The 23215-nt window shown below is 44.4% G+C and overlaps 1 protein-coding gene across 1 annotated transcript in view; it reads left to right on the forward strand.

Annotated features, from left to right (window-relative positions):
• SCUBE2 (signal peptide, CUB domain, EGF-like 2) overlaps positions 1–23215 on the forward strand; it is a 64580-nt gene that overhangs the window by 34302 nt on the left and 7063 nt on the right. The window contains exons 13-19 of the mRNA XM_012654442.1: positions 204–287; positions 2034–2138; positions 4174–4329; positions 4714–4920; positions 19662–19832; positions 20052–20219; positions 20929–21090. Of these exons, the coding sequence (XP_012509896.1) occupies positions 204–287; positions 2034–2138; positions 4174–4329; positions 4714–4920; positions 19662–19832; positions 20052–20219; positions 20929–21090 (1053 nt within the window). The remainder of the gene's footprint in view (positions 1–203; positions 288–2033; positions 2139–4173; positions 4330–4713; positions 4921–19661; positions 19833–20051; positions 20220–20928; positions 21091–23215) is intronic.

A 23215-nucleotide genomic window follows, 5' to 3' on the forward strand; every position in this document is an offset into this window, starting at 1 on the left:
TTAGACTCCCCCAAAGGGCTTCTAGGTCCTTGACCAGATGTCCCCTGACCACCGTGCTTTGAGAGGTCTGTGCTTCGAGACCCCTTATGCTAGGCATTTTTCCAGTGGCTCATGCGGAGTGGGGATGGAGGGTGATTATAGCTGCTACCTGGATAGTCTGTAACCTTGCTTACATGTTTGACAACCCACATTCTGTCTGTCAGGACTGCAAGAGGCCTACTCTGTCACCTGCGGCTCCTCTGCTCTCAGGAACAAACAGCAAAAATCAAATGACTCTGCTTTTGGGGGTAATTACCAAATCCGTGTGTTCTCTCTGGGTCTCTCTGTGTTCAGCGGGCTTTATTCATGAGGCGCTCTTCTTGGATGTTGGCTTTATTTTCTTTTCTCTTAATCTCCATGCTGTGAGCATGTTACAGAGTATTCTTGCCTGCAGCTCTGGTGCTTGAAATCTGACTCACCCATGTAACAGATATTTACTGAGTGTCCACTCTGTGCTAGGAGTGGGTCTGGTGGGCCAGGTAGGTCATCATACTGGGCAGAGGCCCACAGAACTCAGGTCTCCCAGACTCCCTGTGCTCCAGAGCACCTCAAAGGCCCAGTGGGGAATGTGCCCCACACGTGGTGTGGATGGAAATAGGCCTGGGCAGAACAGGGGCAGCAGAAATTCTGTCCTGAGAAAGGAGCACAAACTCTTTCTTGTTTGTCAAAAGACGAAGAATAAAATCTGAAGTTTTCAGGAGGCCTTGCCCTCCCAGATGTAGACACTTTTGTCATTATGTTCTGAGAACATCTGAATGAGGTCTATATTACATCTTGATGTCCAAATTACATATACGAGCAAAGCTGGAGACCCAAAGCAGGACAGTAACAGCTTGCATGTATTGATTGAGCTGCTCAAATATGCCGGCCATCATATTACACGTATTAGCTGATTTAAGCCATACTACAACCCTCTGGGTAAATTTCACTATTATCCTCATTAATCGTATGAAGAAACTGAGGCTCAGAGAGATGAAATAACTTACCCAAAGAGACTTAGATAAAAAATAGAGGAGCCAGGATTTGAACCCAGAAAGTGTGGGTCCAGAGCCTTTAAGTGCTGTCCCTCACTGCCCCTTTTGTCAGAAGTTTGGACTCAGCCAGAGCAGACATCATGGTCTGTTTCACCACATCCCTCAGTGATGGTTCCTTGGCGATTGAGGCCACCACAAGGATGGGCAAACAAATAACTAACAGTTATTCAGTTCTTACTGTGCACCAGGCAGTAGGCCAAACGTTTTTCTTTTCTTTTTTTTTTTTTTTTGTTTTCTTTTTTTGCATTATCTCATTTACTCCTTACAACAGCCTGGTTAATGTAGGTACTGTAATTATGTCTGTTTTACAGATGAGGAAACTGAGGCTTAGGGAGATTAAGTAACTTGCTTAAGTTCTCACTATAAGTCAAAGAGCTGGAATTTGAATCTAGGCCACTGACACCAGAGCCTAATATATAATTAAGACTGACACTGGAAGGAGAACAGAATTTTGTGCATCAGGCCCTCAAAGTGGGACCCTTGCTCCCTCCCAGAAATCCACGTTTAGTGAGCACTGTCTTTGTCTGGAGTGGCGGCTGCCTTCGCCCTGTCCTCTCAGGACAGGCTCATTCAGGAGCGTCCACCCCTCACCATTTCCCTCAACAGTCCTATCCAAATTCGACCTGGGGGATTCTCACCTTCTTTCTCAGAAAGGCACAAAAATGGCCTCATCTTTCATCTCACTGTTGAGGCTATTTTTGAGCCTCTCTTTGTTACATTTCAACACTGCATTTATCTCTCATGTGTGGGGAAAAGCGTGATTCTTAGGAGGCTCCTGGTCCCCCAGTCCAGGGTGATGGGCACTCCGTGATCCAACCTTTCTTGGTCTCAGGGTAAGAGAGGGGCTTGGGGCGTGCAGTGTGTGGTAGGAGCCACCAACGGATAGCTCCCCGTTACCCTCCTGGTGTTTGCATTCCTTTGCCTCTGAAGGTAATATCTCTCACTTGTTTCTTTCTGAAGATGTCGCCACCATCAGGACAAGTGTAACCTTTAAGCTAAATGAAGGCAAGTGTAGTTTGAAAAAGGCTGAGCTGTTTCCCGAGGGTCTGCGACCAGCACTACCAGGTATGAAATCAGACAGCTGGTGCAGGGAGCTTGCCTGCATGTTGGGATGCTGGAGGCCCGCGGGGGGCCAGGGGCTGTCCTGAGGATCCAGGCATGCTTCAGGTGGGATTGAACCATTCATAACCTCCAGGGACTCTCATCCCAAGAGGAAAAGGAGCCTCACCTAGCACCCCTGTGTAGTTTTAGGGTTACACTTTGGGGCTTCCTTTGCGAGGTACAGTTGGTGAGGCCCTGGGGAAACCTGTGAGTTCATAGGCATTAATAAGGGCTTAAGATGAATTAGTAATTTGTGATCAGATTGGGTTAAATTTTCTTTTTTTTTTTTTTTGAGACAGAGTTTCACTCTGTTGCCCTGGCTAGAGTGAGTGTCACGGCATTAGCCTAGCTCACAGCAACCTCAAACTCCTGGGCTCAAGCAATCCTCCTGCCTCAGCCTCCCAAGTAGCTGGGACTACAGGCATGCGCCACCATGCCTGGCTAATTTTTTCTATATATTTTTAGTTGTCCAGATAATTTCTTTCTATTTTTTTTTTTTTTTTTAGTAGAGACAGGGTCTCACTCTTGCTCAGGATGGTCTCGAACTCCTGAGCTCAAACAATTCGCCCGCCTCAGCCTCCCAGAGTGCTAGGATTACAGGCATGAGCCACCACGCCCAGCAGATTGGGTTAAATTTTCTAGATCTTGGAGTTTGCTTGAATATAAGCCAAAGAAATGAAAAGACGTTTGGCTTTGATGAACAAAGATGTAATATCCAGCTTTCCTGCTGGGTCTAGTTTTTGGAAGCAGTGACTCCATTGGCTTCAGCAGAGCAAATACCATCCAAGTAGAACTGGCCTTATTGAAAAGAGCAGACTCTAGCACTCCTCTTTCTCCCCAGCTCACATTTCCAGTATTATTTCTTAGAATACTTTTGGAGATTTAAAAAAAGAAAGATCAGGATTCATGTATTAGGAAGGCTTCTTTCCCCAATTTACCATCAAAAAAATCATACAAACCAATAAACGTAAAGCACACTCTAGTCACTTTTGACTGCCTATTTTAAGTAACTTCATCTTCCATTTGATGGACTATTATGCAACTATTAATTATATATTTTGAAAGAATGTTTAATGACACAGGAAAATATTCTTGTTATAATGCTGAGATGGAAAAGGGAAAGAAATATTTTGTATATCTAGTACAATCCAAATTGTGTAAGAAAAAAGCTGTGGTAGAAGGAAAAAAATTCTTCATATCCTCGGTAGTGGTTACTGGGTAGGAGGATGATGGGTGACTTTTAAATTTTAAAATAGAGACAAATTAATTGTGAGGATGATGTGTGGACCTGCTCCTTGGTTAGGGTTAACAATCATTAGTGAACAGATTCACTGGAAACCATGGGGAGAGGGGAGACAGCCAAAGTCAGGGACAGGGGTGTGCAAAGCCCTGTCTTATGCAACACTTCCATTCCCATCCTGGATGCCTTCGTGATATTGTTTGGTTCTGTTGATCCTTTGTGCCATTTATTGCTCCTGGTTATTTAAAAATGAGACATCATTGTCGATACGCTTTCCAGCTTTCCCTTCGGGTTGGAACTACTCCAAGGTCAGTTTGCCTGACAGCAGGAGTTGGCTTCCTTTCTACTCCAGTGCTCATGCCTTATTTGAAGCCTCAACCCCTGCTCTATACACTATGGTCCAGCTTTAAGAAAATCAACTGTGAGAATATGAGGGCACCTTAGTGAAACCGTCAGTAAGGAATGCGAAACGCCCCCTGGTTCTGCATATGTGGCCGGTCAGTCAGAAACATCCAGCATTTGTCCATGAAAAGAATGTTCAAGAGCTAAATAGTAAAGTTATATAGGAGGCAAAACTAGCTCTTCAAAATTAAAATGTCATCGTGCTCCAAGCTGAGGGCTTGCAATGTCTTGGCATCTGGAGTTAATCATTCAGTCCCTTGAGAGTTGTTTTAATGAAATGTTTACTGAGCTCTTGCGAATGTTCATCTGAGTGCTTTGCCAGGATTTGGCTTCCGATAATTTTGTTTCTTCATACAGAGAAGCACAGCTCAGTAAAAGAGAGCTTCCGCTATGCAAACCTTACATGCAGCTCCGGCAAGCAAGTCCCAGGAGCCCCTGGCCGACCAAGCGCCTCTAAGGAAATGTTTATCACTGTTGAGTTTGAGCTTGAAACTAACCAAAAGGAGGTGACAGGTTGGTTTGAAAACAGCCTACGTTGCCAGGCTTCTCACAGCTTGCTCCTTATTTCTTTGCTTTTCACTTTTAATCACTCTTGGGGAAAAAAATAGTACAAACACTGAAGTATCTCCTGTTTTTTTTTCCACCCCCAAACTAAACTGAATTGGTTTGGAACCTCATGATTTTCTCTACTTCGTAAAAACCCAAAGCTACCATTTTGATCAAAACAAATTTCTGTTTGAATCAAATGCTGCCCAGCCTGCCAGGTGCCCACCTCCAGGTCTCTCCCCATTTGGTCCACAGGGAGTGGGGTGTTGGTGGGTCCTGCAGTTGGTCTGGCCATCATCACACCCACCAGCCTGACCTCCTCCTGCACTGCTGTCCCTCTTGTTTCCACAGCTTCCTGTGACCTGAGCTGCATCGTAAAGCGAACGGAGAAGCGGCTCCGGAAAGCCATCCGCACGCTCAGGAAAGCTGCCCACCGGGAGCAGTTTCACCTCCACCTATCAGGCATGGACCTCGACGTGGCTAAAAAGCCTCCCAGAACATCTGAACGGCGGGCAGAGCCCTGTGGAGTGGGCCAGGGTCACGCAGAAAACCAGTGTGGTGAGTGGCCTAGGACATTCTTGCTAATAGCAATGCCTTGGGCTCTGTAAACACTCGGGGTAATCAAAAGCAAGCCTGGCCCATCCTCCCTTCTCCAGGATCACTCCAGAGAACACTCTGGACAGCGTTTCTCATTAAGTACCTGTCACGTCGGTGTCTGCTGTGCTCACTAGTCGCAGAGCTCCTCAGGGCCGAGATTGATCCCATTCACCTCTCTGTCCTCAGCGCCTGGCACAGTGCCTGGCTTGCGGTGGGCACTGAAATGAGTGTGTGTTGAATCGAGGGACAGGAAGGAAGAGACAGGGTGGATGAGAAGAGGGAATGTTGCCCTGTAAGGGTCCGAGGGATGGTGGTCTTCAAGTACTGTGTTCCCTGGCTGGGGTGGGACTGGAGGTAGAAGGCGCCTGGGAGCCTTCTGAACCACGGTCCATTTTTACAGCTCCTCTTACAATCTCCCTCCGACTTGCCCAGTGGTGACAAAGAACAATCTCTTGCCTGTAGCTTGATGCAGAGGCAAAGCTCAGGGGCTGCTCGGCTGCCTTGTGAGATCCCTGAGCGTCAGCCAGGCTCTGAGTGGTGTCGGTTCTGCTATATGTTGTTGTTGTCATTGTTGCCGTGTGTTTCAGAATTAAATTTGAGATCTGGCACTTGAGCAATATCCATTCTGTCCCTCTAATAAAGCTGGCGAGAGGTTCCAGGGCAAGAGGTTCTAGGGTGGTCCGTTTAGAGATTTGTTTGTCACGAGAGACTGTTCTGGGTAGTAATGGGAGGCTCTACCTCAAAAGTCTTAGATGGGGAAAACTGGGGTCTCACTTTACAGTCATAATGATAATGATTTATTGAGTTTTTATCTGTCACAGCGCATCTGCATTTTCACATTTAATCCTGACAGTAACGTTACCAGGGAGGTGTTATTATCTCCATTGAACACATGATCAAACTGAAGCCCAGAGGGCTACGTTCTCTTGCTCAAGATCACATTGATGGTCTAATTCCAGTCTGTGCTCTGGTCCCAAGTAAGGTGAATTTCAGTAACCAGACCCCTTCAGAGCAAATCAATGTCCTTTCTGAAGTGTCGGTAGAATCGCAAGGCCCAAGAAATGAAGCTTAACTAAGGAGTAAAAATTCGTGTTTTTGAATAAGCAAAGCTGAACCAAGAGGCACTTGATGCAGAAAATCGTCAGCAGTAGCCCCACAGCTCAAATCTGTTGCTTTGCCAAAACATAGAGAAAAATCAAGTGTAACTGCGCACAAAGGGCTGGTTTCCAGATAGTCTTGACTTTTATTTCAGCTGATTCTCTTAAAAAGAAACAAAGAAAAAAAATTAAAAACAACTCAGCTGGTTGATTTGTTCTCATTTAAAATTCTAAGAGTTCCAGTTTTCATACTAAAACAGTGATGAGAGTTGGCTGTTGCTGCCCTATGTCCCGGGGAGAGTTGAGGAGACCGTCTGGGCACGCAGGCAGGCTGGTCCTCCTGGCCTCTCAGGGCTAACTGTACTGTCCTCCGTTTGCTATGCTGTTGGGGTGAGGCCTGCGGGCTCACCAGGGAGTCTTTGTGGCCAGGGAAGAAATCAGGAAAACCTAGGGTTAAGCTGCCAGTTGGAGTATTACTAATACTACCATGAATCTGCTTCTGGGGTATAAAGGCCCAAGGATAAGGAGCAGGAGTTACTTAACAGAGGCCTCCTGACGGTGACAAGCTATGAAAGACACTCAGTAGAGGGTTTATGTAGCTATTGTGGTGTGTCATGTGTCCCTGAGATGCTTGTCATGCTAAATTAGGTTGGATTTATTTCTAAGGGAGGCAGTGTGTCTTGTCTCAAGAGTTGGATGAATTTTACAGCCCACATGGACCCAAATCAGGTCTGCCCTGTCTGACAGCCATGTTGAAGATGTTACCATGTAGACAAAACAGCACAAGGAATTACCAGTGACATTCCTTCTTCCTGCTGGAGGGAGGAAGTGGGTATCAAGAAGGGTCAGATGTGTTAATGAGGAAGGGTTTTTACTCAGCAGGCACATGGCATGGGCCAAATCCCAGACTCTGTGTGTGTGGGCGTGTCTTGTATTTCTGTTCTATTTGATGGTGTTAGAACTAGGCTCATTGGTGTTTTCTGAACTCTGGATGGTACATGCAGTGATGACAAACATAGGATAGTTCTTTTTAGAAATTATTTTCAGTGTCTGCTGAAAGGAGCCCCATAAAAATGGAGTCACCTTAAAGGAGAGATGGACTCATTATGGTTTTCGTTCGTTTGTTTGTTTTTTGAGATGAGGTCTTGCTGTGTGTCCCAGGCTAGAGTGCAGTGGTATCATCATAGCTCACTGCAACATCAAACTCCTGGGCTTGAACAATCCTCCTGCCTCAGCCTCCCGAGTAGTGGGGACTACAGGCTAATTTTTTCTATTTTTAGTAGAGATGGGGTCTCACTCTTGCTCAGGCTGGTCTCAAACTCCTGGCCTCAAGTGAGCCTCCTGCATTAGCCTCCCAAAGTGCTAGGATTGTAGACCTGCACCACATTATGTTTATCTTTTTAAATATTTTTAATTTACTTTTCAATTACAAAAGTAGTGCATATTTCAAATGGTACAGAAACAAATACAGTAAAGATGAGATTTCTCCCCATAGCTCACTAATCTCACTACACAGCAGTAGCACTGTTATGGCTTGCTGTATATTTTTCCACATCAGTATTTATGCGTATGTAAAAATTAAATTTTATTTGTTCATTCAATAAATATTTATTGAGCACCAACTGTGTGTTAGGTACCATTCTAGACACTGGGAATCCCGCACTGAGCCAAATAAGCAAAAATTTCAGTTTACAATTGTAGAGAAAGAAGATGGATAACCAACCAATGACCAAGGAAATATATCATGTGGCAGATGGTGATACGGGTGTGGAGAATGGAATAGAGAGTGCCAGGGCAGGGTGAGGGGTGAGGAGGAGCGTACTCCCCTAAAATGTAGACTGTGGTCAGGGAAGGCCTCGTTGCAAAGTGTCATTTGAGCAGAGATGTAAAGATCGGGGGAAGCAAGCTATGGGGATATCTGGGGGAAAGGAGTTTCAGGCAAAGGGAACAGCAAGTACGAAGCACCCGAGGTATTGGAAGGAAAGTCAGAATGATGAGAGCTGAGGGAGGGAGGGAGAGTGAGCGAAGAAGAACTCAGTGAGGACTCAGAGAGAGAAAGGAAGCCAGGGGAAGTGGGGGTGGAGGGACAGAGGTTTGAGCAGAGGAGTAACAGGGTTCTGACTCATGTTTTAAAAGGATAACTTTGGCTACTGTGTTGAAAATAGACTATAAGTTTTTATGTGCATGAACATATTTTTTAAAAATATATCAATACAATTCGAATAGTGCTATGTGCTGTTTTTAACTATGGAGTAGATCAAGGACATCTTTCCATGCTAATCGGAGAGCAACGTAATTTCTTTTACAGCTTCATAGTCTGTATTTGTTTTAAGACACAAGTATTTATTAGCTCTACTGCTATTGGTGGACATTGAAGTTATTCCAAATTTTTAAATTACAAACAGTGCTATAATAAATATCCTTCTTTGTGCACATGGCCAATATTTCTGAAGGATAGATTGTGCAGGTATGATGGCCAGGTCAAAGAACATGCATATTTAAAGCTTCGATAGATATTGCCAAGTTACCCTCCAAAAAGACCATAATAATGTATACTCCTTCCAACATTGTATTTGAGCATTTATTGCCCACATCCTTACTAAATGGATTATTTATCATTGATCCTTTTAATTTTTGTAAATTTGATAACCAAAATATAAGAAAGTCATTTTAAGTTGTTTTTCTTTGGTTATTAGTAAGACTGAGCATGCTGTCCTATGTCTGTGGTTATTTGGATTTCTTCCGAGAATATCCAGGTTCTTTGCCTATTTTTCCAATGAACTATTTGTCTTTTCAATGTCATTTTTAAAAAATAAATTTTAAAGCCCCAAGTTACACCAAAGAAAGTAATCACTTTTGACCAACTGTAGATTTTCTTTCTTATTGTCATTTTTACTTAGTAAAGTCTCATTAATTTGGCATTTGGGGACTTTGGGGACAGCCTGCTCTGCTAGTGACCTTTGCACCATCTGTGATCAATTTTAGCAAGACAGAAACAAAAAAGTGAGTATATTCTCCAAGGAACAAATTCCTTAAGCTCCATAGTACTTCATAAAGTCCTTCGTGTCTTGAGAAAAATTATACGTGACATGGATTTCCAGCCATTATACTTTCATAATACCAGCTAAAAGATAAGTTATTTAAGAAATATACTTGATAATATGTCTATTTTTTATATTTGGTTGTTTTTAAAACTTGCTGAGAGTTTTAGAAGACACAATTCAGGCAACTGGCAAACTGGGAAGTATTTTAGTGCAGGGTTTGTGAGAGACTAGGAAAGTTGAATTCAGTTTTTAACAGCAGTGGCTGTCCTCTGCAGCCATTGAGAAAAACCAATTCAACCGGTGTTAATCAGGATCCCACTCTGTCCACTCTGTGCTTGGGATGAAGCAGTGAGAACACAATGAGCAATAAAGTTTTTATGAAGTACACGTTCTGACAGAGGGAGATGGAAATAAAAAGGTAAAGAAAAGCGACAACTTCAGAAGTTTAATGAAGATAATAACAGAGGAAGGGTTACTCTCGTAGGGTGGTCAGGGGAGGCTGTCAGAGCAAGTGACGTTTGGGGCGTGAGCAAGTAGAGCGAGACCACGTGCAGGCTCTGGTGTGGGTGCGGGCACTCTGATGGTGGGGGGACCAGCAAATGCAGAGTGCTTGAGGCAGAAATGAGCTGGGCATTTTCTTCTTAATTCTTTCACAATTGGGAAATTATTCGTAATTGGACAGGTAGATATTTCCTTTTCTGTTTAAATTGAGGAAAATATAAAGTCTATATTAGCACAACAGACCAGTATTAGACCATTATTTAACACATAGACTGGATAAGAAATTCTATTCATTAAAAAAGGTTTGAAAACATAATTTAGTAAAATGTTGACATTTATGGAACACTTACACTGTTCAGCGCTGTGCTAAGCACTTTGCTTATATTATCTCATTTAATCCTCACCGTAAGTCTATATTAACTCATGACCTTTTCATAGGTAAGAAAACTAAGGCATAGGGAGATAAGCATTTTCCCCAATGTCACCCAGCAAGTAACTGGCAGAGGCAGGATTCAAATCCAGATCTGACTCAAGAGGCTATGTTCTTAACTCTCTCAATTTGAATACTCAGCTCTCCTGGGTACAGCCTGTGCCCTGTGGTCATCTTACTTATACTGCACCCATATGGGGAACCCTCCATGGGCCAGCTCTGTGGGGGTGCTGGGGAGCCCAGGATAAATAAGACACCATCCCTCAAGTTGCATCTGGCCCTCCCAGGGAAGGGTCAGAGAAGCCTTCCCCAAAGAGAGGAAGCCTGAGCTGAGTTTCAAAGGCTGCACAGAGGATGCATATTTAAAAATATATCAATACAATTTGAATAGTGCTATGTGCTGTTTTTAACTATGGAGTAGATCAAGGACATCTTTCCATGCTAATCGGAGAGCAACGTAATTTCTTTTACAGCTTCATAGTCTGTATTTGTTTTAAGACACAAGTATTTATTAGCTCTACTGCTATTGGTGGACATTGAAGTTATTCCAAATTTTTAAATTACAAACAGTGCTATAATAAATATCCTTCTTTGTGCACATGGCCAATATTTCTGAAGGATAGATTGTGCAGGTATGATGGCCAGGTCAAAGAACATGCATATTTAAAGCTTCGATAGATATTGCCAAGTTACCCTCCAAAAAGACCATAATAATGTATACTCCTTCCAACGTTGTATTTGAGCATTTATTGCCCACATCCTTACTAAATGGATTATTTATCATTGATCCTTTTAATTTTTGTAAATTTGATAACCAAAATATATGTAGGGAAGACTATGCAGGTGGAGGAATCACATTGGGAAATGAGGAAGAACAGAGGGTGCACAGGGCATCATGGGCATATCAGTATTCCCTGGTAAGTAAGTAAGATGTGGTGGGTAACTAGGCTAGTGGGAAGGCACAACCAAGTTGTGGGAGACCTCAAATATGTTGCTAAGGAGCCTCAACTTTATCTCTAGGTCACATGGTGCCATTAGAGGAATTAATCAGGAAGCGTCTAGGTCATACATACATTCTATAATAGGAGGATTTCTCTGGTTATATTGGAGGAGGCAGGAATATCAATTTGGGGGCTTTTAAATGTGTCACATGCAGTATTGAGAACATGAAGGCACTAGTGGCTAGAGAAGAAGCAATGGGTTAAAGAGACATTTAGGAGGACAGAGGAACAGCATTTGGGGATGACACAGATTGGGGACTGAGAAGAGGGAAGCGTTGGGGTGGGCTCGGAGGTTTCTGATCCTGGCCCCTGCTTCCCATATGTCCCTCATCTCACCAGCCCTGTTTCATATGCAGGAGGCACTGAGAAAACGCCGGGGCATCGGTTGAACAGTTAGATGAATGGGATCATTGGGGAAGAAATAGTCAGAAGAGATTTATAGGAGAAGCAGGGAAAAAATAGGCTCTTGAGAGAGCATGAGAAAGGATGAAACTCAGATATAGCAAAGGAGGCTAAAGACTGATATCGAGTCAAAGAAAGTGAGAGATGTGCTGGGAGTGAAGAGAAACACTTTGGAAAGGTGAATTTGGTGGTTGGATAGAAAGAGCTGAGGCAGGGAGGAACAGAGGGGGAAATCGTGGAAGGTTATTGCAGTAATCCAAATAAGAGATGGCGAGGATCCAAGGGATGTAAGTGTCAGGGGGATGAAGAATAAGAGAAGGGACACAACTGTAGGATGCTGCAGCTGAGGGTGGGGCAGTGAGGAGAGAGGCCAGGGCGGCTGTGGTTTGGAGCCTTGGTGGCTGGGAGTGTGGAGGTGCCATCTATAAAGAATAAAGCCTGATTGGGTGCAGTGGCTCCCACAGGTAATCCCAGCACTTTCGGTGGCTAAGGTGGGAGGATCACTTGAGACCAGAACTTCAAGACCAGCCTGGGCAACATAGTGAGACCCCATCTATACAAAAAATAGAAAAATTAGGCAGGTGCGGTGGCTCATACCTGTAGTTCCAGCTACTCGGGAGGCTGAGGCAGGAGGATCACTTGAGCCTGGAAGTTGGAGGTTGCAGTGAGCTATGATGATACTACTGCACTCTAGCCAGGGTGACACAGCAAGACCCTGTCTCCAAAAAAAAAAAAAAAAAATGACAAAGAAAAAAGAAAGTAAAGCCAGAGAGGGGAGAGAAAAGCCCACCCCTTGAACAAGGTGAATTTGAATTGCAACGAAGTTTCCAGAAACAGGTATCTGTGGGCGTCTGGGAGTCTAGCGAAAAGACTTCATCTCTCCATGTCCAGACCAGCTCTCCTGTCCTGCGTCTGTCCACACATGTCAGACTCACCTCCTGTTAAAATGGACGGACAGCCCACACTGCCCAGCCAAGCCTTCCACTCCCACTGGAGCCCATTCCCTCTCGACCTCTTAAGGATGCTGCTCCCGCTGTTGTCCCACTGACCGCTCCCCCTCTCAGAATGCTCCTTCTCTGCTAGATCGTTTCCAACAGCACACACCTCCTACCTTAAAAACCAAACAAACCCTCCATTGCCTTCATGCTCCTCTCCAGATACTGCCTCATTCCTTTGTCTCCTGTAGAACAAAACTCTGTGAAGGAGTTGTGCTGTCTTTGCCTCCGTACTGCCCATCTTCTCCTCAATCTGGTTTTCATGCCTGACCTTTCCACCGAAACTGCTTTTCCCAAGATTTCTAATGACCTCCAACTCCAGTTGCCTACTCCCGCTCCTCCTTGCAGGCATCCTCCCCCACAGCATACATCTTTCCCTCCCCTGGAATCCCTTTCTTCTCGTGGGTTTCGGACACCACAGTTCTGGTTGTCCTGCTTTGCTGGCTACTCCCTTTATATTTTCTTTTCTTTTCTTTTCTTTCTTTTTCTTCCTTCCTTCCCTCCCTTTCTCCCTTTTTTTCTTTCTTTTCTTTCTTCTTTCTTTCTTTTTTTTTTTTTTAGAGATAGAGTCTCACTCTGTTGCTCTGGCTGGAGTCCAGTGGTGTGATCATAGCTCACTGTGACCTTGAACTCCTGGGCTCAAGCGATCCTCTTGCCTCAGCCTTCCAAAGCACTGGGATTACAGGAATGAGCCACCGTGCCCAGGCCCTTTCCATTTTCAATGCTGCTTCCTCCCCTACTTTCTGATCTCCAAACATCAGGTGTCCCAGGGCTCAGCCTGCCCCCCTCCTCTCTCTTCACACTCTCCTCAGTGACCTCATCCAGGGCCGTAGCCTTCAATACCACCACATGCTGGTGACTCCCAAACTGCCCTCTCCAGCTCTGCCTCTAGTTTGAGTTATGGACTTCTCTATGCCAGGGATGTTGAATGTTTAAGATCACATGTACACACTCTCTCTCTTTTAAAGTAAAATACATTTGAATTGATGAATGTTTACTTACAAATTATATACTTGTACTATTGGCTAATATATGCATCATAAAAGATAGAACAAGATAAAGATTAAATAAACAATTTTTAAATAACTGGTTAGCATCTTAAGGTAGAATCTTTGCAATTTGGTGAGGTTCATTGTTAATAATAGTGGTATTATTATACCAATAATAGTGGTAAATTCATTTTTCAAATAGTCTTTTTGTTCAATGGTAGTGCTTTAGGTGAACCCTTATCAGATCTGAATAAATCATTACTGTTTCTGTCTCATGATGTGGTCTGACAAAGAGCTCGTATAGTAGTCCCTCCTTATCTGCAGTTTTGCTTTCCCATGGCTTCAGTTACTTTCAGTCACCTGTATTCCAAAAATTTTAAATGAAAAATTCCAGATATAAACAATTCATAAGTTTTAAATTGTGCGACGTTCTAAGTAGCATAATGAAATCTTGCACCATTTCACTCTGTCCCGCCCAGATGTGAACAATCCCTTTTTCCAGTGTATCCATGCTGCATACACTACCACCTGTTAGTCACTTAGCAGTCATCTTGGTTATCAGATTGACAGATCACAAGAAGAAGGGTGAGTACAGTGTAATGAGATATTTTGAGAGAGAGAGACAGAGCCACGTTCACATAAATTTTATTACTGAGTATGATTATAATTGTTCCATTTCATTATTAGTTACTGTTGTTAATCTCTTACTGTGCCTAATTTTCAAATTAAATTTTATCATGGGTATGTATGTATAGGAAAAAACACAGTACATATAGGGTTTGGTATTATCTGAGGTTTCAGGCCTCCATCAGGGGCCTTGGACCACATCCCCCGCAGATAGCACTATTCGAGGAGTAGAAGATGTGTCCACCCTGACACTTTCCTGTTCCGCACATGTGCTTGCATCATGGATACAACCTTTAGTCCAGGTATTCTTCACAGGAGTCGTTCAAAGCTGCTTTCTATTTTGTGATGGTTAGTTTAGTTAAAACTAGATAATGTAATCAGGGAATCTGTTTAACCAGGCACAGTTAAACTGTAATTCTTCTCAATACAGTGACAGAAGTGAATCAGTCAGTGTCTCCGCACCTCCAGAGCTGTGGGAAGCCGCGACTCTCCTCTCTTGGTGACCTTGCGTCTCCGCATGTGTCCTGTGACTCACGGAGATGTGGACCGGCGGAGGGGCTGCTCTTCCACCATACACTAAACCAGTAGAGCTTTGTTTCTTATTTTTTTAGGTGAAAATTAATGTACATAGATATGAAAATGTTCTTCCCACACTCCCTGGATTGTCTTGTAAACCCCTGAGGTGTAGTATTCTACCTCAGAGGCCACTAGGTAACCAGTGTCTTCTCAGTGTCAATGCTTGCATGGCCAACATGCATCTCAGCTCCGCGTTTCCAAAGCTTTTATCCTCCTCCCTCCCTCCCAACTCAAACCTCAGTAAATGGCCCCTCTATTTACCCAATTGCTCAAGTCAAAAACCTCAGAGTCATGTTGACCTCTCTCTCTGGGTCACGCTCCTCATCTAGTCCATGAGCAACTCCTGTCAGCTCTGCCTTCAGATTATTTCCTGAATCCAACCACTTTTCTCTCCCTCCATTATTACTGCTCTGCTCCAAACCACCAGCATCTCCTGCTCAGTCTATTGTGATAGGCTCTGAATTGTTCTCCTTAGCCTTGCCCGCCCTCAGTTTGTTCTCCACATGGCAGCCAGAACATCTTTCCCTTCCCTTCCTTCTCTTCTTAATAGGGTCTCACTCTGCCACCCAGGCTGGTGTGCAGTGGTGTCATCATAGCTCACTGCAGCCTCAAACTCCTGGGCTCAAGTGATCCTCCCACCTCGGCCTCCCAAGGTGCAGGGATTACAGGCATGAGCCACTGTGCCTGGCCTGTTTTATTAATATAAACATAAATCATATTGTGCTACTGCCCCATTTAAAACTGCCCTCATTCAAAACTCCCAACACACTTTGAGTAAGGCCTGGTTTCCTTACCATGGCTTTCCAGCACCCACACAATCTGGGCCTTGTTTGCTTTTTAAAATTCATCTCTTACTGCTTTCGCTACTTTCCTACTACACTGGCCTTCTTACTATTAGGCAATCCCATTGTGAGGCTATTTCCCTCATTTTATTCTGGTCTCTGTTCAGGGAGGCCTTTCGTGACCACACTTCTAAAATAGCATACATACACACCCCACCCCTACCCTCTTTGACCCCTTACCCTGTTTTCCTTTTCTTTATCATACCACTGCTTGGCATTCTGTTATATATTTATTCCTTTGCTCATTTATTATCCATATTCTCTGCTAGAATGAGAACCGCATTAGTTCTGTTCACCATTTCTGTCGTCTTCTCTGCTATATCTCTAGCTCCTAGAACAGTACTTAACACATAATCAGTGTTCAATAAGCATTTATTGAATGAATAAGTAAATACATCTTCATGGGACAACAGATGAAATCCCAAGGATAGTTGATAACATTATGAGAAAAGAGGGCAAAGGGAAAATCTTTGGGGAAAAATTTAAATTGAGAGCAAAAGAAACAGTCTAAAGGAAGTGAAATTTCAGCTCCAGTTAACTAGGCATGAAAAGAACATAGCGTGCATTTGGGAACCCAACAAGGAAGGCAACAAGCTGGGCTCATTTCTCTGCCCCAACTATACGAATGTTTTCAAGTAGCAAACCTGAGCACACACCAAAAACCTGGCCAAAGAAAAATCAATCTCTCAGCCCAAGGAGGCCCTGCCCCGTTATCCTGGGGCACTCATATAAAGGGAGTTCAAACCAGGATCCTGAAGCCACAGCACTGCCTGGGGTGCCATCGCCTCTGAGCTGGGACAAAACAGCGACCCGGGACACCCTGGGAATCCGCGTGGGCTGCTTGTGGCTCTTCTTCAGAAGTCAAGGCGTGATCCTTAAGAAAGCAGTGAAATGCTAGAGAGTGACCCCTTTTATTAGGTTCACCATCTTAGCCACAGAGAGACCATAGTGTTTGTCCATAGCCTGAAATGCTCAAAGGCCACAGTGCTGAAAAGAGGCCGGGCCTTGAGGCCTCTTGTCGCCATTAATCCTCATCCTGCTGGTCTCTCCCTTTTGCATCAGAAAAGCTTTCTCGTATTTTTTTCTTAAGAGGGAGAGAAAACAGCTGTGTGGGATTTGAGAATGGGATTTTAATGGTCACTGAAGACACACAAAAGCTTCGCTGTGATAGTCAAGTGTTTTGGGGGCAATTGACTCCTTTGTCTGGGGTAGCAAAACAAGCTGGTTGCTCAAGAAGAGAGAAGCAACTGGAACGTGTGATTGGGGTCTCTGCAGGCCAGATCTTCAGCGCATTTGCAAAGAGCTGCTTTCAAGCATTCCTTCTTGACATTTCAGTCACTGTTTAGTGTTTAGCTCATTTTCACCTTGTGAAAGAAACAAATCTATTTGGAAGGTGCTTGGCATGAATTATTTCTGTAGGTCTTTCTCTCCGGAAGGAAAATGGAAATTGTGACTGACAATGTGAGTGTGTTTATGTGAAGCGGGCCTTTCACTGGCAGGAAAAAGAACTGGTGCCCTCTTTTCCACAGGGCAGCCCGAGGGGCATTTCTCAGCCCTTTGATCAGTTAAGAAATCGCAACAGATGTGGGATATTGTAAGGCCTCTCAAAATGTAACCTTGAAAAGGCTTTGGGGGTTAAATAGTTCTAAGGAGGAGTTGACACCCAGACAGCAGCAGGAGCCCATCCAGTTACTCGGTTCACTGAGAACCAGGTCTGGTTTTGTCCACACGCACAGGGGATCCGTCTTCTGCCACAGACGGTGCTGATCTGACTCTGTTACGATTAATGGGGCTGTTGGAATCATTGTCACCATATGGGCACTCTCCCTATAGGTGAATGAGTGTTATAAAAGCAACTCTTCCCAAAATGGAAACAGCTTGAGCAGAGGGGGCTGTGGGCAGCCTTGGTTTTATTTACTTTCTGCCAGTCTTCATGACAGGTCAGCTTGTTGGAGCCACGAAGAATTATTCTCTTATTTACTGGCCTGCTATAGACACTGGGATAGTCAGATGGGACACAGAGTAAAATAAAAACGTGGTGAACTACTAGTACCTAATTCAGCCCAGCTTTTGCTGGGAGATGGGCTGGAACCAGAGTGATTATGGAAACCATTATCCAGTAGGGCTGCATTTAGAGGAAAATGTCTGGAATTATAGACTGTTTGCCACAAATTTATGTATCATACTCATTATAATGTTTGCCAAGAAAGCAAGAGTTGGTTCACTTTTAATTTTTAAATTTTTTTAAATCTAAAATTGTATTAAAATGATACACGAATATTATAAAAGAAAATCCAAACAATATAAAAAAGTATTAAGATTTAGATATTTGGCCAGGCGTGGTGGCTCATGCCTGTAATCCTAGCATTTTGGGAGGCTGAGGTGGGAGGATTGCTTGTGTTCAGGAGTTCGAGACCAGCCTGAGCAATATAGTGAGATCCTTTTTCTACCAAAAAAAAGAAAAGATATTAGGGTAGACTTTCTTGGCTGGTTACATTTAATTGTAGAAATAATATTTGAAATGTATCATATCTTGGCTTACTATGATCCAAAAGCCTCATTTTTTTTTTTTTTGGATTATGGAATGGATAATGGAAAGACATTTTTATTGCTAGTGACAGAAAACTTTGCCATGTTTAACCCTAAGAATTATATATGCAAATTGCATTTCTATAACAGAATGGAATGAAAACAGATTTCGCCCCCTTACAGACATTTGAGATATACAATAGTTAACTTTATTGTGTGATTTTTTTTTTTCTATTTCTTGGCAACTTAAGTATAAAAGAGAATGTGTTTTTTCCAATCAAACTCTCCTAGCCCCATAGAGAATCCTTGGCAAAGTCTTGAGTTATGCTTAAGTCTGCACTTCTATTAAGTAATCTTTTTCCTTCTTAAACTAAAAGTTCTTGATTTTACCACAGGTGTATTTCACAAATTAGCTGTGGGAACTTGGCCAAATTATTAACCTCTGTAAGTCTCTGTTTCTGAAAATGGAGCTATTAATAACAGCTAGAGATCCTTAGGGTCATATTGAGAAATAAATGAAATAATGTATGTGAAGTTTGTGGCATGGTGCCTAGTGTATTATAACTACTCAACAAATGTTAGTAGTTATAATTAGAAAGGCTACTTTGGTGGCTATGAAGATGAGGTTTGAATATACATTTACTTCCTATTCATACCCTAAAATAAGGTATAAATCCACATTTAACTAACAACACCAGAAATATAATCAGAAGCACACACAGTTTATGAATTTCTTTATTATTTATCTTTCAGGAGACATTTACCAGGGTTTATTCTTTGTCATTTTAATTTTATTACAAATGTGAAGTGTGCTATTTTGTAAGACTCTTGAGATCACCAGTCACCCCACCCAGCCACCAGAGACAGCTTTTCAAAGCACAGCTTCTGGTCATATTGCCCTCCTTTCTCTCTTTCTCTCTCTCTTTTTAGATACAGGGTCTCACTGTATTGCCCAGGCTGCCCTCGAACTCCTGGGCTCAAGCAGTCCTTCCACCTCAGCCTCCCGATTTGCTGGGACTACAGGCATGCGCCACTGCGCCTGGCTCCTCTCCTTTTGATGGATCCTTTACCTGCAGAATAAATCCAAATGCCTGGCACTCAAGAACTTTTTCAGTCTATCCCCAACCTTTCTTTCTTCTCTCTCCTTCCATATTTCATGTATGAATCTTTACAACCTGCCTCCTTTCCCACCTCGGGAGATCCTATTCATCCTTCAAGGCTTGACACAAATGTGAGATCCTCTTGGAAGCCTTATGGATTGCCACCAGGCAGAATTAATAGCACTCTCCTCTCATTGCTTCCAGCACTAGACCTATGTTCAATGAATGATCTTCACTGTTATAATCCTTCTGACAGCCCTGTGAAGTAGGGAGAGCCAGGATTTTTTATATCTCTTCAACCATCAGGTACTTGAGCTAGAAAAATAATTAGGATGCCTATGATCCCTTCCCCCAAGGAGCTCGTGGGCTAAGGAGTGGCAGACCTGTAAACACGTCCAACAGAGGCGATAGGGATCATGGCGTGCAGAAGTGTGCACACTTTGTATTCAGGGAGTCTGCATGGGGGAGAGTGTGGTCAATGCCATCGTTTACCTTCATCTCTAGAACTCACATCATCCTTCCTCAGCCTCTGTCCCCACACTGACCAGATCATTTTCCCCTTTGGCTAGTCAGTTGCAGGGCTGGGACGTATTACGATGGAGCACAAGAACGCTGCATTTTTTGTCCAAACGGAACCTTCCAAAACGAGGAAGGACAAATCACTTGTGAACCATGCCCAAGACCAGAAAATCCTGGGACCCTGAAGACCCCAGAAGCTTGGAATGTGTCTGAATGTGGAGGTAAGGATGCTCTCTGTCCCTTCCTACTTCTCCCATCTCCGATGTCATTGTTTAGACAGCAGGCACAAGTGACATCTCAAGGGCCCCGGAGGATGCATACTCACTTGGGCTTCCTATGAGCAGAGACCGTGTTGGGTTCATCGTTGGCTCTCATCTGGAGAGTGGTGGGAAAGGATCTGCCTGGGGGGCCTTGCTCACCTAGGGCCATTGTCCCCCCAGGTCTGTGCCAACCTGGTGAATATTCAGCAGATGGCTTTGCACCTTGCCAGCTCTGTGCCCTGGGCACATTCCAGCCCGAACCTGGCCGAACTTCCTGCTTCCCCTGTGGAGGAAGCCTCCCCACCAAACATCAGGGAGCTACTTCCTTCCAGGACTGTGAAACCAGAGGTGAGCCCTTGGCAGCTTGCCTTTCTCTGGAACTAAATTTCCCTTTTAAGTACCACGGGAGTCTAGTGAAGCTCTAATCAAGCCCAGCCCAGAGGTGCACTATGTGGGGGCCCAGTGGCTGGGGTTTAGGTCCCCAGCTCCATCCACCCCTGCAGGATGTGCAGGGAGCACCGGAATCCCTGGACAAGGTCTCCTCCAGCTGCCTCGGCCCCTTCAAACAGGACTGACAAGGGGTGATCAGGCACTAATGAGCCAGTTGTGTACAGAGGCTCCCTCGCTCCTTCCCTCCAGCCCTCCTCCGTCTCAGTGCCCTGACCTAGAGCTTCCCCCTCCTATACCTCTTCTCCAGACCACACTCCCTGCCTCTTCCCGGGGAGCCCAACTCGACACCCAACCTCGGTTCTGTACCCACTCAATACTCACGAACGTGCCCTGCATGAAGACTTGAGTTGTGATCGTTGATGCCTGACTCTGTGTGAACTATAAACTCTTCGAAGATAAACGCATATCTTGTTCCTTTTTATTTTTCTCAGTGTCACGAGTCCCACTCAAACAGGCTATTTAGGGTATTAAGTGTTGATTAGCCCCAGATTGGTAGGAAAGCCCTACCTCATTTGGGCATAGTTTATTTCACAAATTTTGAAACCATTTGTGCTGCATTTGACACAATTTTTTTTTCCGTTCTTTTCACCCTCCCCTGACCCCACAGTTCAGTGTTCACCTGGACATTTCTACAACACCACCACTCACCGATGCATTCGTTGCCCAGCGGGGACATACCAGCCAGAATTTGGAAAAAATAATTGTGTTTCCTGCCCAGGAAATACTACAACTGACTTTGACGGCTCCACAAACATAACCCAGTGTAAAAGTAGGTCTCCCTCTAAGGCTTCTCACAGTCTTAATTAAGAGGGCAAGTGTCTGGGTCCAACTCAGGGCAGGGGGTAGGGGGGCAGGGATCCCAGGTTCATTCAGAACCCCATAGGCATTAGCCTAGCTCACAGCCATGCAGATCAGCATGGAGGGAGAGCCCGGCTTGATCCTACAGAGCTACTCACCGTTATGTTGATCCTGGATACTTCTCAGGGCTCATTCACAAGCTGTACTTGCCTTGATTTCCTCCCTGGTACATAATTTCAGTCCAGCTTTGCTCAGCGTGCATTGTTTGAGGACTTGTTATGTGCCAGGCACTCTGCTGGGAACTCGGTTGATGCCAAGCAGGATAAGTCAGCATCGCTGACTGTGGGATTGCAGAGGAAGGAGCAATTGACTCAGTCTGGAGAGACGGGGAAAGGCTTCTGATGGGTGTGAGAAAGTTTTGATGGAGAGGGTGGAGGAAGAGCAGGAGAAAGAGCTTTATGCCTGAGAGAGCAGCCGGGGGGAGCACAGACTCAGGAAAGCAAAAGACCTTTGGGGAAGAGGCCCCTGGACCTCAGCAAAGAATGTGCTGAAGGGAGTCTCAGGCAGACCAGGAGGGGAAGCCTCGAATGCCATACTAAGGAGATTCATCTGTGTTTTTCAGGAAGGGAGAAGAAAATAACATTTAAGGACTCGCTGTTTGGGTTTTTTTAAACCATTATTTATAACCAAAATTATAATCAAAATTTGTTAGTAAAGGCCAAAAGTAAACAGCTAATTCAGTGTCTTTAAGACAGCAATCCTGAGGGGCAAGGAGGCCTCCCCAAACTGGAGATGCTTGGGATTGAGGGAGACACTGAACCATTTAAATATTATGATTGGAAGGTTATCTAGTTTTCTCTCTATCCCAATGAAGTCCTTTTAACAATATCTTTATAAGTAGCCATGTAGTCTCTTCTTGAATACCTGCAGTGACAAGAAGCTCACTACCTCTCATCTCCTAGTCTGTTGGTAAATGAGACTTTGGGGAAGTTCACGGTGTTAGAAAATTCTTCCTAACATTTATCGGGCGTCGGGCAGATGGGGTGGAGGAGGGGACGGGTATATACATACATAATGAGTGCGATGCGCACCATCTGGGGGATGGACATGCTTGAAGCTCTGACTAGGGGGGGAGGGAGGGCAAGGGCAACGTAACCTAAACATTTGTACCCCCATAATATGCGGAAATAAAAATGAATAAATAAATAAGAGAGAAAATTCTTCCTCATACCAAGATGAATGTGCTTCCTTGTCTTCTCACCACCTGGCCCTTGGGTGGCCCTTAGGAGCCACATGGCCGAGATCCTAGGGTAGCCCTTCAGGCTTGAAGGCAGTTCTCCACTCCACAGTTCTCCCTTCCCCTCTTTTCGTTCAAGAAGAAAAACCTCTTTATTTTTTTCTGCTAGTAGTAATAAATCCCAGTTATAATTAAAGAGGAAAAAAGCAATCCCTTCCGCATCTTCCCTTGCACAGGTTTACCTGAGAGTATTAAATAATAAGCTCCCTGAGAGCCAGGACTGTGTCTCTCTCGCTTCTGAGCCCCCAGAGCTCTGGGTAACATTTCTGGGGTGCGTGGGGCTGCGATGAATGGCGAGGTGGGGTCGGAGAGGGCGTGCCCGCACGTGAGCATGCGCGTGCAGTCTTTGCCTTTGGCGCCAGAGGCGAGTGTCCAGCGTGCCCCGTACCCACAGATAGGTAACTGGAATTTCTTACTCCCTTAAAATTAAAATATTGTTCTTAACCAGAGAGAAAAGTGAAAAGATGTCTGTCTTATCTTCATCAAAATTCTCTAAGAAAATGTCAAATACTCTTCACTGAGCAATAAGCTCTGTTCTCCTATTTCAATGGACCTGGAAGTTCTGCGTCGTGGGTTCCCCTGGCACTCGGACTTTGTAGACAAAATACTGAAAGCTAGATTTATCCTTTTGTTCACAAACGCCTGCCCCTGACCGTGAGCGCCTTCAGGCTAATGAGAAAATAGTGCCTCAGGCACTCAGGGGTGGACTCCTCATGGGGGGTTCATGGTTTGGCTCCCGAAGGGGGCCCTGGGCATTGTAGGACAGACTCATTCCCAGATGGCGTCACTTCTATGCCCC

Source organism: Propithecus coquereli, unplaced genomic scaffold (genome assembly GCF_000956105.1).
Source record: "Propithecus coquereli isolate 6110/MARCELLA unplaced genomic scaffold, Pcoq_1.0 Scaffold44, whole genome shotgun sequence".
Taxonomy (NCBI): domain Eukaryota; kingdom Metazoa; phylum Chordata; class Mammalia; order Primates; family Indriidae; genus Propithecus; species Propithecus coquereli.